At 34.6% G+C, this 17,263-nt stretch overlaps 2 protein-coding genes across 5 annotated transcripts; both read left to right on the top strand.

The window, feature by feature from the left end:
- Window positions 1–368: 368 nt before the first annotated feature.
- On the top strand, window positions 369–5,408 carry MFL1 (Mitochondrial substrate carrier family protein). 2 transcript variants are annotated; one of them, XM_088877557.1, is made up of 3 exons: window positions 369–4,758; window positions 4,884–5,016; window positions 5,137–5,408. In XM_088877557.1, exon 1 carries the CDS (start codon window positions 479–481, stop codon window positions 1,727–1,729), a length of 1,251 nt encoding a protein of 416 aa, XP_088733683.1. In that variant the 5' UTR covers window positions 369–478; the 3' UTR covers window positions 1,730–4,758; window positions 4,884–5,016; window positions 5,137–5,408. The 2 variants fall into 2 exon arrangements, with proteins under 2 accessions (XP_088733683.1, XP_088733682.1); XM_088877556.1 differs by having other exon boundaries at window positions 369–5,016.
- Window positions 5,409–7,270: 1,862 nt separating this feature from the next.
- Window positions 7,271–13,224, top strand: LOC105179451 (uncharacterized). 3 transcript variants are annotated; one of them, XM_088876098.1, is made up of 13 exons: window positions 7,271–7,483; window positions 7,588–7,653; window positions 8,216–8,281; window positions 8,377–8,452; window positions 8,867–8,944; window positions 9,365–9,462; window positions 9,980–10,053; window positions 10,778–10,862; window positions 10,969–11,122; window positions 11,565–11,647; window positions 12,000–12,065; window positions 12,520–12,597; window positions 12,816–13,224. In XM_088876098.1, the coding sequence occupies exons 1-13, from the start codon at window positions 7,385–7,387 to the stop codon at window positions 12,882–12,884; spliced, it is 1,092 nt and encodes a 363-aa protein (XP_088732224.1). In that variant the 5' UTR covers window positions 7,271–7,384; the 3' UTR covers window positions 12,885–13,224. The 3 variants fall into 3 exon arrangements, with proteins under 3 accessions (XP_088732224.1, XP_011101373.1, XP_088732226.1); XM_011103071.3 differs by having other exon boundaries at window positions 10,969–11,126; window positions 11,605–11,647; XM_088876100.1 differs by lacking the exons at window positions 7,271–7,483; window positions 8,216–8,281 and having other exon boundaries at window positions 8,282–8,452.
- The last annotated feature ends 4,039 nt before the right edge of the window (window positions 13,225–17,263 follow it).

The following is a 17,263-nucleotide window of genomic DNA, read 5'->3' as shown; positions in this document are numbered from 1 at the left end:
ATTTCATACAACAATGTGTTATTTAATTAACTTACAATTCTATTATGATAAAATTAAATTTTAGCATCTCGCATATGGGTACACACTGTATTAGTCAATTTTTACGAACTAAAATTTTATCAGTTCGTAATTTTGTCAAAATTCAATTTTCAATAATTTGATATTTTTGAAATATTTATTGTTATAATTTGCGCCATCATATTTATATTTTAAAAAAGAATCACCCACTAAAATAAGAAATATGGATAAAAATATAAATTAATTATTGTTTAAAGGAATTTTGTGTTTTGAAATTAAAATTTTGGAGAAAAAATTCATAAAAAAATAAATTATAAAGTAATAGTTCTGGTTCTTAACCCTCAAATTGCTCTTTGGTCTGTACGGACTATGCTCTGAAGTCTAAGCCAGAAAACATATAAACCATGATGACCTGTATCAAGAACGCGGCGCCAATCTCAGACTGCATAAACCACCTCCAATGGAAACTCCGACCCGTAGATCTCTCATCCTCCTCTCCTCAAATCCACACAGTTCCCGCACTCTCACTGATTTCAATTCTATCTTCAACCAGCTCAACACCCTCATTTGCACCCAAACTCCCCAAACCTTGAACCCTAATCCCAAAACTGTGAGAAGTAAAGAATTCGCGAAAATTCCCAGCCCAAGACTGAGTTTTTCATCCACCACTCTTTCCAATCAGGAATTCGTGAAGAACCGAGAAAAACCCGTCTCCCCTAGCTGGTTAAAACCGGCTTCCAGAGGGTCTCCTACGGTCCATGCTCTGTTCAAGAATTTGTCTGTGCTTGAAAGGGCGCTCATTGGTGCTGCTGCTGGTGGGATTGCTGGTGCGTTCACTTATGTTTGCCTTCATCCGCTCGATACAATCAAAACCAAGCTCCAGACGAGAGGGGCGTCGGAAATTTACAAGGGCGCGTTTGATGCTATTGTTAAAACTTTCCAGAGTAAGGGGATTCTTGGATTCTACAGTGGGGTTTCTGCTGTCATTGTTGGGTCAACTTTTTCTTCTGCGGTTTATTTTGGGACTTGTGAGTTTGGTAAGTCGATTTTGTCGAAAATTGGGCAGTACCCGCCTGTGCTGATTCCTCCAACAGCAGGTGCAATGGGGAACATTGTGTCCTCAGCAATCATGGTGCCAAAGGAAGTGATCACGCAGAGGATGCAGGCTGGTGCAAAGGGGAGATCTTGGGAGGTTTTGTTGAGAATTTTGGAGAAAGATGGTATTTTGGGGCTGTATGCTGGGTATAGTGCGACATTGCTTAGGAATTTGCCTGCTGGCGTATTGAGTTATTCGTCATTTGAGTATTTGAAAGCTGCGGTGTTGAGTAAGACCGAAAAGGCTTATCTGGAGCCCTTCCAGAGTGTTTGCTGTGGGGCACTGGCAGGGGCCATCTCCGCTTCTTTGACAACCCCCTTGGATGTGGTGAAAACTCGGTTGATGACTCAAGCTCATGGGGAGGCTGTGAATAAGGTTGCTGCTGCAATGTATGGTGGGGTCTCATCTACGATTAAGCAGATTCTTAAGGAAGAAGGGTGGGTTGGATTTACGCGCGGGATGGGGCCTCGAGTTTTTTATAGTGCATGCTTTTCAGCTATAGGTTACTTTGCATTTGAGACAGCTCGGCTTACACTTTTGGATCAGTACCTGAAACGGAAGGAGCTCGAGAATGTGGCTTTTCCTTCTGCTGCCTCACTCAATCAAAGTGGATGAAAATGTGGAAAGATTTTGCACTTGTTCGTTCTGAGGGTGTTAGAAGTTGCAAGGCGTGGGGTGGGGTCAGCTGCCCTACTAATCAAAGTGGTTGAGAATCTGGCTGCAGAATTCATAATGTTGTAATCAGGGGCTGATGGTATTTTATTCTGAAAGGGGCTTCCTTTTTTCAAACAGTTCATACTGATTTTGCTTATATCTAATATCATTACTTAATTGTCAAATAATGAAAAACTGTTTCTCAGCGATGATCCGTACTGCAAATTTGAAGCTTTCCCTTGTTGAATAAACATATGATTGACACATGACCGTAGTGGTTATGATTAGAGCTTATTTGAATTTCTTCATTTTCTTTCCAACAGTGCCTTTGTTTACTTCTTTTTGCCTGATCATTTTCTGATACCTTTACATAAGACATAGAGCTCGATGCTTCTTTTAAAAGTTTGAAGGAGATTCTGATCAGCCTTTTCGTAGTTTTAGAATGATAATAGGTAGGTAAACTAGCTCACACAATTTCAAGGAATGAATCATATAAATCAGAATTTGATGATTATCTGATACATCTAAAAGTTGATCTTTTCGATTGCCGTATGTTTCATCCCCAGAATGTTTGATTTGATTCTTTTTGCTGCTTATGAAGCTTCTCCTGCCAAGTTACGTTTTAAGCTTTTCACTGTCTTTTCCCCATAAACTTTAAGATGCTTATGCTTTTGCTGTTTAGATGCTCATAGAATGGCAGCCATTTAAGTAAGAGGTTGTCAATTGGAATCCCTCGATGGATATAGGTACTTAATCTACTGTTAATAGTAGTATATTCAATTTTTCGTTTACTTTTAAATTTATAGGTTAATTTAAATATATTGATGTATTGCATATCGAATGTTGTAACTATATATGTTGGTTGATTTAGAATTATAGATGTCTTTTTAATTAAACAAACAGAAAAAAAGTTACCTCTCTCCAAGGTCTTCAAATTGACTCTGCAGTGAAAAGGTTGTAAGATTTTAGACTCTGTGCTTCATGGCAATACCAATGGAGCGAGACACATTTATCAAAGCAAACCCATGGTTGACTGCATTGTTACTCATGGGAGTCTTTGTGTGCTATTCTGTTTCTTATTTGAAATTATTATTCGAGCTCTAAATATTGCATTTGAATTTAGTTTGGTTATTGATCTAATCGAGCTCAACAAGTTTTATAGGATCAAATATAATTCGAGCTCAAGTAATATTTATAACATTTATTTTATTTTTTATATTAATCTAATCAAGCTCGACATTTTTATTTTTTAGCCCTACATTTAGGCTTGATAAGTGACATTTGGCACTAGATTTGGATAAAGCCCACATGAGTTGGGCCCATTGTTTATAAATATAACCCAACAACTTTGATTAAGTCTGTTGGGCTTTAATTTACTATGGTCAGCCCACTCGGAGAAAAGGAAGAATAAATCTTTCATAAATTGTTACCTCAACATCGAAACCCTAGATCTGTAGCTCTGCTAACCGCTGGTTTATGTGTATTCGTCTCTGTATAATCTATGTATTTGCATGTTTTTCTCCGTGTAAATGATGTATCTTTGTTCTATATTTTTCGAAGAAAACGCCCGATGATGGAAAAACTTAACACATTGAAGTGGCATGGTGGTTCTGGATTCATCACTGGCCTTTCGGCGTTACCGGAATAATCTGCCGCCTCCTCCTCCTCTCTTTCTCCATACTTAAACATTTACGCGAAAATATGAACAAACACACACTTGCACGCGGAAGTTGGTTGGTTGTTCATGGTGACGTATTGAAGGCCTCTGGTGAATCTATCCATCAGTGTTTTTGAGCCATTTGTGATTTGTTAAAAGCTATGAGATCTGAGGGCTTTCTCTATCAATTTTTTAGTCTTTTTAGCACTTCTGTCTAAGATGCTATTAGCATGTACAACTTTGGTTTTTCTGCGGTAACTTTTCATGTTTCAGTTCGCTAAATACTGGCATAAAAGATAAAACAGTTGTCTATTGTCATCGCTAGGCTCCATAAAATTTGGGTGTTTGAGGCTTATGCGATTCTGTGTTGGGATTCTTGTAGATTTTTTTTGGCTAACGGGTTTGCTACTTCTAGTTGCTTACAAACTTTTGGGAGGTGCATTGCGTTTTTATGATACTAGACACTCATCTGGTTTTTGGTGAACCCGAGATATAAAGGTGCCCATTTGGGTGCAATGCTTATTCGTGCAGGAGATGCTTTCTGCTCATTTGCTTGTCTATTTGTTTAAGTGTATTTGTGCATGTAGCCCAGTGATGGAAAATTCAGTGAGCAGTTTAACTGGATACCGTTTGTCATTGCCCTCATGTGCCACATTTCGCTGGGGGTGCAAAGTGTAATTTACCCTTTATTTTAGCAACTGTTCATTTGCAGTTGACCTTGCTATGGCAATAATAAACTGCTCTAGAATCGCCGAACTTGCTCTGGCATTATTAACCCACATTTCATCTATCTATCTATTTATTTATTAAGTTATTTATTAACGGCATGGGGGTGCATGAGGTGCGATGGCAAATGTCAGTAGCCTTGAACTGATGATGATCCTTATCAAAGTTATAACAACTGAGGGCTTTGGTTGGATATTTTTTCTGAATCCTTTGTGATTTCATTTGTCTATGAAAGTTATTCATGGATGAGAAGTCGGATGTGATAAATGATGGTTTAAAATAGCATGTGCAATCATATTTTAGTTTTTCCATGAGAATGTGTTTATATATTTGCAAATGCCCGATGATGGCCGGACACATGGTTATAATGGTAGCTTTGGTTTCCATCGATAGCCTCCCTCATCATTGTTACCAGTATGCTTCTTCATAATCATCATCATCATCATCATCATCATCATCATCATCATCGTCACTGCTGTCTCAATGCTTCTGCTGCTGCTATAGTTGTTATTATTATTATTATTATTCTTAATGATGTAACATCCTGGTGCTGTTGTTGGTGAGGGACTGGCTTTGTTGGAATTACTGGAGGTTACTATAATCCTCTGTGAGTGTAATGTACAAGTTCTGAGGGCATATTGAATTGTTGTTATATAATTGTTAGTCCGTTCCATTTTGCTTATGATCTGCATCTTGTTCCCTATGTTCTCTGTTCTTGACTGTTGCTAACAGCTGTGGAAGTCTCACCTGAAAACCAGTCCATAGTCAGCAGGGGGATCCTCAAACGATAGCCTTTCCAAGTGATCAGGACCTCAATCCAATGACTCGACTGTTGTTGGTTGTTCTCTGCAGTGAGCTTGACAGGGTGAGGAATCCAATGATCAAGTTTCTTTTCCATCATACAAAATGAACTGATATTTTTTTTCATGAATCATTCTATAATTTAATCATTAATTAAACTTTGGAAACGCGCTGATTTCTGTAGATTGACTCTGGTCATCTGTTGCCTGCATATGGAAAAGAAAGGCTGATTTGAGAACCATGGTTTGCTATGAAAATGTAATGGCATGCTGAGGTTTCAAGGAATTGCTCGAGGAGGCAGTCCCAGATGATCATAAATCTTCCTGTTACACCATCGGATGTCTGCATAATGGATTACTGTAAAATTGCTGTTGTCAATAGAAAAGGTTTTCAACAGTTTGCTCTCATTTGTATTGAAAGTGGGATGATATATGGATCTTTTGTTAGAATTGTGTACATCTCTCTGAACTTTTGATTGTCCATTCTAACCGAGAATGCGCATTTTCGTTGGGACAACTCTATATTGATATATAGTTACACATATTTGATCAGTTGCCATCTTTCGACTAACAAATATGACTCCTATCATGAGAATAAGGTCTTTAGTTTTAGGTTATTTAGTTGATTTTAATTCCTAATCTAACTTTTGTATTCGTTTATTAACTCATTAGTGTAACCTACTTCAGTGGTGGACTGGAATGATATGTGTCAATCATCCAAGAAAATTGATACATCGGTCAGCATTTTGAGTAAAATATGATGATTATATAGGGGAGCATTTTGACTAAAATGTGATGATTTTAGGTGATTGTGATTTATTTTTTATTTTTTTTTCAAATTGCTGAAATGTGTTTGAAATAATTTTTTATTATGGTCCGATGGAATGGAACGAGATGAGAGATTTGTGTCGGGCAAGCACAGCCAGCCTAAGTTGCGAACGTCTTCAAAATTCAAACTGGTAAGCGTTGCCGTGGAGCTGAAAGGGAACCTAACGACTGTATGAATGGCTATTAACAATGGTCTGGTTCCACTAGATCCTGCACTAATCCTCGTGTTTCTCTTTACCGCATTCGATCATTGATAAGGCATTCAAGCAAAACCAAATGAAAAGAAAGTGTTAAAGAAAACAAGGGTTAAGTTACCTTTTTTTGTCCGTAAAAGAAGGAATTTTTTTTTAGTTCCACGGTTTACACGATTTCTGTTTTAATACCATTTCTTACCAAAAAAATTTCAACTTAGTCCAAAATCTTATCTTCCATCAAAATTTTAACAGAAGAATGGAGAGTCCATTAAAGTATAGGACTAAAACGAAAATCTCATAAACCATAGGATTAAAATAGAAAAATTGCTTCTGTATGGGACGAAAAAGATAATTCAACCATTGTTTTTTAAATTAATTTAATTAAAAAAATATTAAGTTAAAAATATTAATAAAGAATTTAACAAATTTAATATTATATATATTATATAAAAATCTCAAATTAGTTTGTTAGATTGTGGTATTATTTTGGTCCAAATTCTCCCAAATCCAATTCAACAAGCTGTTTTCACACACTCTCATTACTCTATTGCAATAGCTTCTTACTACAACTGTTTCTTTCTTCTGTAATATTAAAAAATTCATAAATCGGATGTCTTTGATAATTCATATTTTTATATATCCAATTATTCTATATAATTCCTTGTGTATCCAAATATGGAAATTCAGTAAGTTTTTCTTCAACTATACTTGTCTCCAACTCTTGTTTTATATTTTGTTTGGTAATCAATTATAATTTCATATTAATTTGTATGTTTATCTCTTTTGAGATCTTTTGCATTTCCTAACAGAGTTTGAACAATGGTTGTTATATTCAATTTTTTTTCAGTTGTAATATTTTGGTACTGAATTGTATAAGAGCCATGCTATTCCTCGATATATCAAACTCCTAGATATTATATATTATATAATATATAATATTAGATTTGTTAAATTTAACAAATTTTAGAATAATATATAGATATTTATTAACAATAAAATATTATTTTGCATGTAAATATATAATTATATAAATATTTTTAATATAATATTTTTGAATTAAATTAATTAAAATTATCTTTTTCGTCTTATGAAGGAACTTTCTATTATAGTCCCATATTTTAACGAACTCTTCATTCTTCCGTTAAAATTTGACCAAAAATGAGGTTGGGACAAAGTTGAACTTTTTTTGATAAAAAATGGGATTAAAATGAAAATTGCATAAACTGTGGGACTGAAAAGGAAAAAAATCGTTCTTTATGGGACGAAAAAAAGGTAATTTAGAGAGAAAAAAAAAAAACAAGGGAAAAGAAATTAGAGTACGGCGTCGTGGTGTTGGTGCAGGCTTTCAGTTGTCCCTGCCGCCAACCCTCCGAACAAAAATTGCAGCGAGAATTTTAGACGGAGCAAAGAGATGTTGGAAGCGAAGAGGTTGAACAAGGCTGTAGTTCCTGAATCCCTTATTCCTCACCCTTCTCCAGCTAACCTCCGTTCCACCCGTCTTGCAGTCCATGTCTCTCTCTCTCTCTCTCTCTGCAGGAGCATCAAAAGAGTTTTCTTTCTTTCCATCTGGGATGTTTGTGTTTATGTTGAAGATTCATAAACTTGTTGGTGCAGGCCAATGGAGACGCTTCATCTTGCTGGGTTTACATTGCATCTGGGTCCCGTATTTACAAACTCCGAGTACGCCCCTTAACTCACCAACAACGTTAGACTGCATATGAATTTTTGGGTTACTGCTGTAGAGTTGGAATGCGGTTTTCTCATGTCTGACAACTAGTTATTAAGTTCTTTTTCTTCTTTGTTTCTTGAATAACATCGGTTTCTTACTCTTTTATTTCATTTTTCCTACTCTTTTGGGAGGTCGAAGGTCAGATTTATTTCTTTGTTTATTCATTGGACTAGGTTTGAATGTATTTGCAATTCTTCTCTTAATGTTTGGTGGAAACATGCTTGATAATGTTGTTATCCCATGAGTAGCACCAGCAGTCCTAGGAAGTTCCTTGATTAACACATTGTAGAGATGTAAAAATGTTGCAGTTACTGAAAATGGTGGTTATTGTGCTTTTGGCATGTCTCTTTTGTGCTGATTGTTCCCTTTACTATGCAATAATGCAATGATCTATCAATTTTTGGTGGTAGTGATGTCATATTTGGATTTGAACCAGTGTCAATCAAAGTGTAGTAAATGATTATTTGGAAGAAATATGTGTGTGGTATCTTAACATCTTTCTATTATGTTCAGATTCTGATGGATGATTCATTTGTTGCTAGAGGAAAAGAGAGCCTTCTAATCCCTGAACGAACGCAGGTACTTGCCCTCGAGATCAAGTGACTGGTCCATCATAACTGTCTCTTAAAAATTGACGACTTTGATTCAGCTGATCAAATGAGGTGTTAATGAAGGTATTGGACTCATCAGTTGTTAATCGCTGTCCTCACCGGTCAGAAATTCAGAGTATCATGCTTGCTGAAACTGAAAGTGAGACACTTTTTCTTGCATAGATACTTGACAATGATGTTTGCTTAGTTCTTTATCATGAGAGCACAATTATTGGTTTCACTCTTTTTCTTTTTGCTCTTCAATTTTTGTAGAAATGATCAATCACAAGGAATGTAAACATTTGTTTATTTTGACCTTAAGAAGAATTTTTTAATTTAAAATTGTGGGCAAGCATTCATTTTTTCTTGAACATAACACTGGAAACATATGGAGACAAGCAATTACAATTGTTTGCAGTCAGCTAGTAGAGTACATTGATACGGTAACTTGTGTAGATGATATTTTGGTGGCCCTGCTTGTTAAAAAATATGAAAGGTGCAAATAACGGTGAATACATAGTTGTTGATTGTTTTCATTCATATAGGTTTCTACTAATACTCACCCCTTGTGCAGGCAAGGATTGCTCAATCTTGGGAAGTGTAGACTCTTATGGTACCCTTATTGTTTCTAAATTGGATGCTAGTGGTGCAGGTATGACACCTTATCAGTATCTCTTTCCTTTCTTTTCTCCCTTTCTGTTTTGGATATTCATGTTGACGTTGAACCTAGTGCATTCCACTTTTTGCGTCTCCACTGATCATTTTTCTGCCTCCTGTGCCTCCTGTGTAGATTATTTCCGTTGTTGATCATTTGTGCTTGATTGTAAACTCATGTCAGCCACAATTTCCAACTCCTGTTTGTTTTAGTCCTTACCAATAGTGTCTCAAGATAGCAAATGAGCTAATACTTGTGTGCCAAGTAGCTATTTGATGCATAATTTAGGTCGAGTAGAACGTCCAGTTAATTGAAACCATTCCTGTCGGCATTGTTTGTGGCAGTTGATGTTGGGCGCATAGTTGACATTAAGCATTTCTTTTTGTTGGACTTAATTATATGCACCTGTTATTCCAGATGTAGATGGTTTTACATATTCAGTATCCCCTCGCGATTTTGGTGTTGGAGAAGGCAGTTGGGCAGGTCTTTGCTTTAATCCAAATCAATTGTCCATGGTACATAAATTCCTTAACTAGACCTGTCGATTCTTCAACTCTTATATATCTGGTCTTTTTTTTAGCCCTTCTGGAAAGGGGTATGTTGTAAGTTCTTGTATGCATCTCCAAATGCAAGCTCTTTTTTCATCCCTTCTCTTGGTTTCATGCACAAATTTCTTAGCAATTATTATCTCCATGTCTTCTAGGACTTTGCTGCTATGCTATCATATCGGTTTGTGGCATCACTTACTCTTCATTGTCTTATTCATTGCACATTTTACCTACATCAAATATTTGTTCTGCCTCCTACCGATGTCGTAGTTGGGCATCGTTTTGCATGTTTCATGGGAAAATTTATCAAAGCAAGTAGTTAGACAGTCAGATATCATGTGCCAAAGAAATTAGGAAACAAAAATAAAAGGGGGACATACTTTCATTTGGTCTACAGTTTTTTGGCTTATTGGTGTTTTGATGATATTTGTAAAGGTAGTCCTATTTGAAGCATCTGCTAAAATGGCTACTTGTTTTGATTCAGGCAGCTGTGGCACGCAGCTTCTGCAAGAGCATTGATATTTATGACCAAGATATTTATCTCCGCACTTTACGTACGTGAGTATTTATTCCCTTCTTTTCTTTTCTCTTCTTCTTCTCTTATACCATCAATTTCCTCATTCATTGTTTCTTTCTGGCAATAAAGGAAGCCCTTAAAAAGTCTATACAAGCAACAAGCAAATGACATTCAACATTGATAAAATTATTCTCCTTCATTGCCCACTTTGTACTGCATAGAACAACTCCGATGGGGTTAATTTTACATTATGGAATATCGCAGCACTGTGTTATAGATTGTTGTGGATGTTCCATCAATAATTAAATGATGAATCTCATTGAACAGTTGGAACTGCTAAAATTCTTAACAAATATTTCTTGAGGGACATTAGACCATTAGGATACCTGGTCTCGATGCTTTTTCCATATATTTCATCATAATCTTGTATCAGTAGATGGAATCTAATTTATGTGGTTACATAACTATTTATTGTCTACAAACTCTTTTCAAGATTCACATATTGCAAAATTTGTTTTAAAATCTGGATACACTGCCTTCTGTTATTCTTTGTTTTTTATGTACCATGTTGGTCAAGCTGCGAATGGATATAAATAAATAGTCTCAAAAAGCCATTTGGCATTGGGCCCTTGCTTATCTAGTGTCTGTTAAATCGATCATCTTTGTGATGGCAGATAGTGATTGTATTGGATTTCAAAACTTCAAGTTGAGACTTGATATTATATGTGTGTTTTAATAGTCACTTAAGAAATAGCCATGTTACAGATTGTGGTATCCATCTTCGCTAATTTTTATGGACAATTTTAATGAAAGTGGAGGTTCAATGCTAGCCATCACAGAGGGTTCCCAGGTATTTACTATCGATGCTTTCCCAACTTAATTTATAAGCTACTATTATATTAAAATATTCCTTGTTCTTATGATGATATAGTGTTTTCATCTTTGAACTGCTGCAGCTGAGTATATGGGACTTGCGAATGAAAGAAAATGGGGGTTGTGTACATAGAGTAATGGGATCTGTTGGAGACATGTTATATGCAGTCAGTATATCTTCATCTGGTAATATTGCTGCTGCTGGGGCAGATCGCACTGTGACTATCTATGATCCACGTAGGTTGGTGGGCTTGTTCGCATGACTTTATCAAGTATTTCGTATTATAATTCGCTTTTTTTTGGGGTAGGGGGAGTGGGGGCGCTTATACAACTTCCCTGAACTTCTAGTTCCATTTAGGTTGGCAGAAAAGAGGGAAAGAAAAGCAAAGAATTTGACAATTTCCCCTTATTTTTGAGGGGAGAATTGCGTTTCTAAAAAGTCCTCTCTCTCTCTCTCTCTCTCTCTCTCTATCTATCTATCTACACACACACCCCACATACGTGCTCAATAAAAAGACTTCCATGTTTGCTGGATGAGAACATCAAAGAATCCTGTCCTTCTGTTTCTGTTTTCTACCCTTTTTGGTGCATGCTTTTGAAAGTTTTGTTGGTTTCCTGCTCAGAAAGGAAATTATCAATTGTGAAATTTAAGAAAATAAGGGGTTTCTTTGGTGACCAGTTTTCAGCCAATTAATACCTTGTTCTGAATTTGAGTACAGATGGTCAGCATTATCCAGATGGCTGAATTGCTCAAAGTATGAGGTCAGTTGGTTGCATTCATTGATTTTCTTAATGTCAATTGATGGAGTGGTTACCTGCCTAGAGTCTCTGTATTCTGGTTAAGGTGCCTGTTTTTTCAAGTGCTCCTATCTGGATTCCTTTTAGTACATTAACCTTTACTTATCTTATACAAAAAGAAAAGTTGTAACCAGGGACATATGCTTTGATTATGTGGCATGGTGGCATCTCTGTCTTAATTGTATCCTGTGAATTGGGTCAGGCACAAAGATTTATGTAATACAACCGGAACGTGGCACTGAAAATCCTCTTTTTTTTATTTTGTATTCTGCTTATGGTGTCTTCTGCTTGATTAACATCACTGCTTGTGTTGCAGATAACTGGACTTACTTTTTCATCTGTTGATCCTAATTATATCTACGTGCAAGGAGTTGATTATGAGGTAAACACTTTTATGATGTTTGGTCTGTGTTTATGAAGCTTATATTTTGACGAAATTACTACTGGTTGCCCCTCACCATGTACTGTTGTTTTGATGGGTGTACTCCTATTATCATTTGTTACTTGTATATTTAGACCTGTAAACATGATGGATTATTTCTTATTGACCTTATTAATTTGCACTAGAGATTTACCGGTAGACAGACTCTAGTCACTTCTCTCAGCTGTTTAAAAGAAAAATTGAAAATCAATGCATGCCTTTGAATAAAGAATAATCGTCTGAGACATCTAGTTAATTGCTTCTGTTGGCAACATATAATTTGACAGTAGAGAAAAAGTGTTGGGATTTGCGATCAGTGATAGAATCATATAATTGTGTATTTTCACCCTTCCAAGAAAGATGCATCTTGAGAAGTCTTTTAGAGTCAGCTTGGCAATGTGCAAATACGTTGCAGGTTCTCTGTGGACAATGGAGAGAAAGGGAGAAGGCGTTTTCATTCAGAGGGGATTCAAACTGGCTTGGATTTAGCAAGGTTTTATCTTTATCTCCCTCATCTTAATGAAAATGTACATACAGCATCTTATCTGTGGTAGCATATATGCATGCATTATTTTATGATGGCAGATACATACAATGTTGATGTGACAATAGAAGGAAGCTGCCGCGTGTTAATGAATTTCAGTCACCAACTTGTGCTGATGGACATTTCAACTAACAAGTTGTAATTTATGTCACATTTCTACCCTGCAGAGTTCCAATAGGGATGTTTTGGCTGGATGGTGCGACTCAGGCAGCATATTTGTTGCAGATGTTTCCTAGATGTATTGAATTAACATTGAAGAGGCGCGTCCATAATGGAACTTGGTGCTAAATCGTTCAGTCTTGGTTTTCATTTCCCATCAAATCCATTCAACAGAAGGAGAGATGCATGAGCCACCCAGGAGTCCTTCAGATAAAGTGTCGATAGCCGGAGTTTTGAGCTTTCCATCGAACTTGAATTCTTATTTAGTACTTGTATCAATGCCAATCCTTAAAAAAGAAAATAATACTTTTTTCTTTTTCATAAATATTTGAGAAGAAGATGAAAATGCTGGGATAAATGCAAGAGATACAGAATATTCAACTCAGAAGTAATAAAACCAAAATTGTGTCTGCAAAAGAGTGTACATGTTGGAATTATTCCTTCAGCATCCCAACTTGAATTCTTCAAGTCAAAAGTTCCAGAAAATCAACTAATGCCTGCCTGCCCTATTCTATTATTATTAGTATTTGGTTGGTCAAATTTTGTTATCAAAAGTTGCTCCCCACTCCTCACCAGATGTCAATTAAATATTAGGTTTGCACCCACCCATCTACTGGTGGCTGCTGATGTGTATACCTTTTCATTTAGGATAAATTATAACAAATTTTTCTAAAATTTATTTTAATTATAAAATATATTCTTATTAATTGAAAGAAAATAATACTTTTTTGTTATAGTCCATTAAAGAAGAGTATATGTTAAATAGTCAATAATTTTAAGAGATTGTTTCAAACATGAACGAATATCTATAATTATGACAAATTTTAGAGAAATATTTAGAATTTATCTTTCATTTGCCTAAATCCTTTGTTTTTACTTTTTTATCTGCATGTCTCCTTCCTTTTGCAATTTCCTAGTGTATATGCTTGATTGAATTTTCTCTATTTATGTTTTGCTTTTAATTTATTAATAATTGATTAGATTTTTATTAGTCTGTGTGTATCTTAGTACAATTACACTAAGATATATTATAGATCTATTTTTCTTAATGATGAATGGGGTATTTATACTAATAAAATATTACAAGAATTAAGGTAAAGTAATACTTTGTCCTTCACCTACGTGGTTAGGATTAATTGGTTAAGGCTATTTCAGTAATTTGTTACGTTTGATAAGTCAACCTTTCCTTTGCAATAGATCAACTTCTATCATATAATAGACAACATCCCACACATATGGCCCATGACTATAAAATTATGGGACCTCAACTTTACCAACTAAACTAACCCTCATTAGCATATTCTTTCATGTTTATTGATCTGCATCATATGTGGTGGTGTTTATTCCACAAATTCAACTTAATTTTTATAATTTAATTTAAAACCTACCAAATTACTCATAAATTTTAATCTAAGATAAAACTGATATTAGTTATTTAATAATAAAATTATATAAGCCCTTGATGTTCGAGAATCAGTACCCTCTGTATGTAACCTTTAAAAGGTGGAAATATTTATTTTATTCTTACTAAAATTTTAATTAATTGATAAAAACATTAAAATAAGACGTTATTATAAATTAATAAGAATATAAAATTTTTTATATTGGATGGATGTTATTATTAAAAATAATATAATCTTTTTACAAATTATGAATTATAATTCAGAATTTATCATAAAGATATTTTGATAAGTTCAATATAAAATTTGAATGAAGCGGATCAATTATTGGACACGCATTATTATTTAAGGAGCAAAATATCGATAATTTTTTAAATAATAATAAATATTTATAATAAAACTCTTACAATGTAATTTACTTAAAATAATAATATTTCTTGCAAGTAAAGACAAAATCTACATTGGCAAACGTGACGATTTCTTGGAGCCAGAAAATTAATTTAGATTCAGCAATTTATAGATTCAGATTCATTACAACCCCAAACAACAAACATTTATATATAGTTCTAACAGCCAACCCACAATTCAACCAGCAATACAACAACATGTTCTTTAATTACAATTATTTATTCTCAATTAATGAATTAATGACTGTCCTAATTCCTTAATTAATCTACTTAGATTTTGGCAGCTGTTCTTGTTTTAGGGTTTGCCAACTACATCTGTGTGTCCTCCAGGAACCGGCAAACCCGCACGTGACTCCATTAATCAACGATTATACTCATAATCGAAATTAAGGATTGCTAATTGTTTCTATGTCAGGACAGCTGCTATGTTTTCATGTCGATTATTTATGATTGACTACAATATTGATAACTATGGCTAAAAGCTCTGGTATTTATAATTATTATTAATTATAGATTAAATACAAAAAATTAGTTTTTCCACTATGTACAAATTATTTGCCACAAATAAGAGTTATGGTAAAAATATTCATCATGGTTTTTAGCTATGACAAATAATTTAACACCCTCGCAAAAACCACGACCAACAACCGTTGTGTGGCCATGGTACATGACCAGTTGCTACGGCTATTCGTCATCAAGCATGGCAATTAACTATAGCTAAATGTTATATTTCTTATAGTGGGGGCTCAATTTCGACAATTAAATTAAGTCTAAACCTTATCGCAACTAACCAATGATGGGACTCTAATAACTATGTCGTTCTAGTAAACTTTTTGTTCGACAATGTATATCATGCTCTATTTAATATAATCACCATATATATATATATAATTAATGTCATTTATATATTTAAGATAGTTTATGATTAACCTTAAAAAATTAATGTCTTGGTGGGGATGAAATTTGAAAGTAGTGAGGATTTTTTTTTTTTTAACGCAATGCCTCTCGATCACATATTGAATAATGACTAGACTCGTAGTCTCGTACAGTACATATATGACTATCCAACATTAATGATCTTTAAGGTTGTAACAAGATCTCAAATTATTGAGGGTATCAATATATCTATCTTAGACCCCATGTATATAACCCTACACATTACATTATTAATTATATCATATGATGTGAGCCAAATGTTGCAAGAGGTGTGTGCAAGTCGTCCAATTTTTAGACGCGTTGCATCATCCCATGACCTTCATCTTACTCGTGTAGTAACAATTATCTTACATTATTGTAAATATGTTGAAAATAAATAAATTATTTTTTTTTTTTGAAATTTCTTGACTTTAAATTTAAAATTTCATATTGCTGATTACAACAACAAAAGCGAGCTAATAACTAAATAATAATTCATCAATAAATTCTTACTCGATTAGTGAAGTTGAGACCTTAAAACTATAAAGTTGTGCATTCGCATCTCATGAATGTGGGTGTGTGTCTACTTCTATATATAGTAATTTATTATTTTGTTTGAATATGTTTAAATTTGAATATAAATAAAAAAACAAATAATTAAAGGACCAAAATGTCCTTAAAAAATACTAAACAAGATTTACATATGAGGTCTAAGAAATAATTGCAAGACGAGTGAAGCCAAGTCAACCTCAGACCTTCAACATTAATTAATTTGCTAAAACGACAGGGAAGTCATCATCACCAGGTCTGTGTCCTATGGAAGGAGTGGTGGTGGGTGTGAATTTTTGTATTGCTGGAAGTCGTCAGTCGCTGTTACGCGCCAAGCAGGACCCGGCTCACCCTCTCTCCGTCCCAACGTGTGCACCCATTGACCCCATCCTCCTCTCCACATTCACCAATCACATTTTCACACGCTGACCTTGTAATACTAAATTTAAAAATACCAGTTATATCCTTAAATATTTATACTAATATAACGATTTATATTTATTTCAAACCATTAGCTTTATTTTTTAACACTATACTGTCATATTCATTTTTGACTTTCACTCATATTTATAATGTGCTTTGTTTTTAATAACGTATTAATTTATTTCTTTAAAATATGTATCGTATGTATCAAATTATATTTGCGTCCATGCGACTTTTCAATTTGTTTTAAATAGTCACATGCAATGACGTTTCTTTTGTTCTGTGTGGAGGTCAAATTCATAAATCTTTAGGCTTTTCTCTCAATTTCCGTTGATCATTGTTATAATTTAATTATTTTAGCATATTCAGTTGTTTCATAGAATTTTGTGTTATATATATATATATTTGTCTAAAATAATTACAAAAAAGAAAAATATCTTGAAATTTAAGGGAGATAGCGTATTTCTACCGCACCATGTTGGACAATTCAACAACATGAGGAGAAAATTCTCATAGCTCCCGTAACGGTGGTCGAAATTGATCATATGAATTCTCATAGCTCCCGTAACGGTGGTCGAAATTGATCATATGAATTCGTGTCGGATAATAAGAGGAGGATGTACCTTTACTTAGAGAATAATAATCAAACGATCTACTTATAATTTTTCGATTGTTTTCTAGTGGAAAATCGAACCCCCTCACTGCTATTGTTGTGAAGGGCCATCGTCCACGGTGAAATTTATCGTGGACCCTCATATTTGA

The sequence above is a fragment of the Sesamum indicum genome, linkage group LG2, assembly GCF_026168435.1.
Source record: "Sesamum indicum cultivar Baizhima isolate 11 linkage group LG2, ASM2616843v1, whole genome shotgun sequence".
NCBI classification, from domain to species: Eukaryota; Viridiplantae; Streptophyta; class Magnoliopsida; order Lamiales; family Pedaliaceae; genus Sesamum; species Sesamum indicum.
Note: the sequence above shows the minus strand (reverse complement) of the source record. Positions and strands in the feature narration are given on the sequence as shown.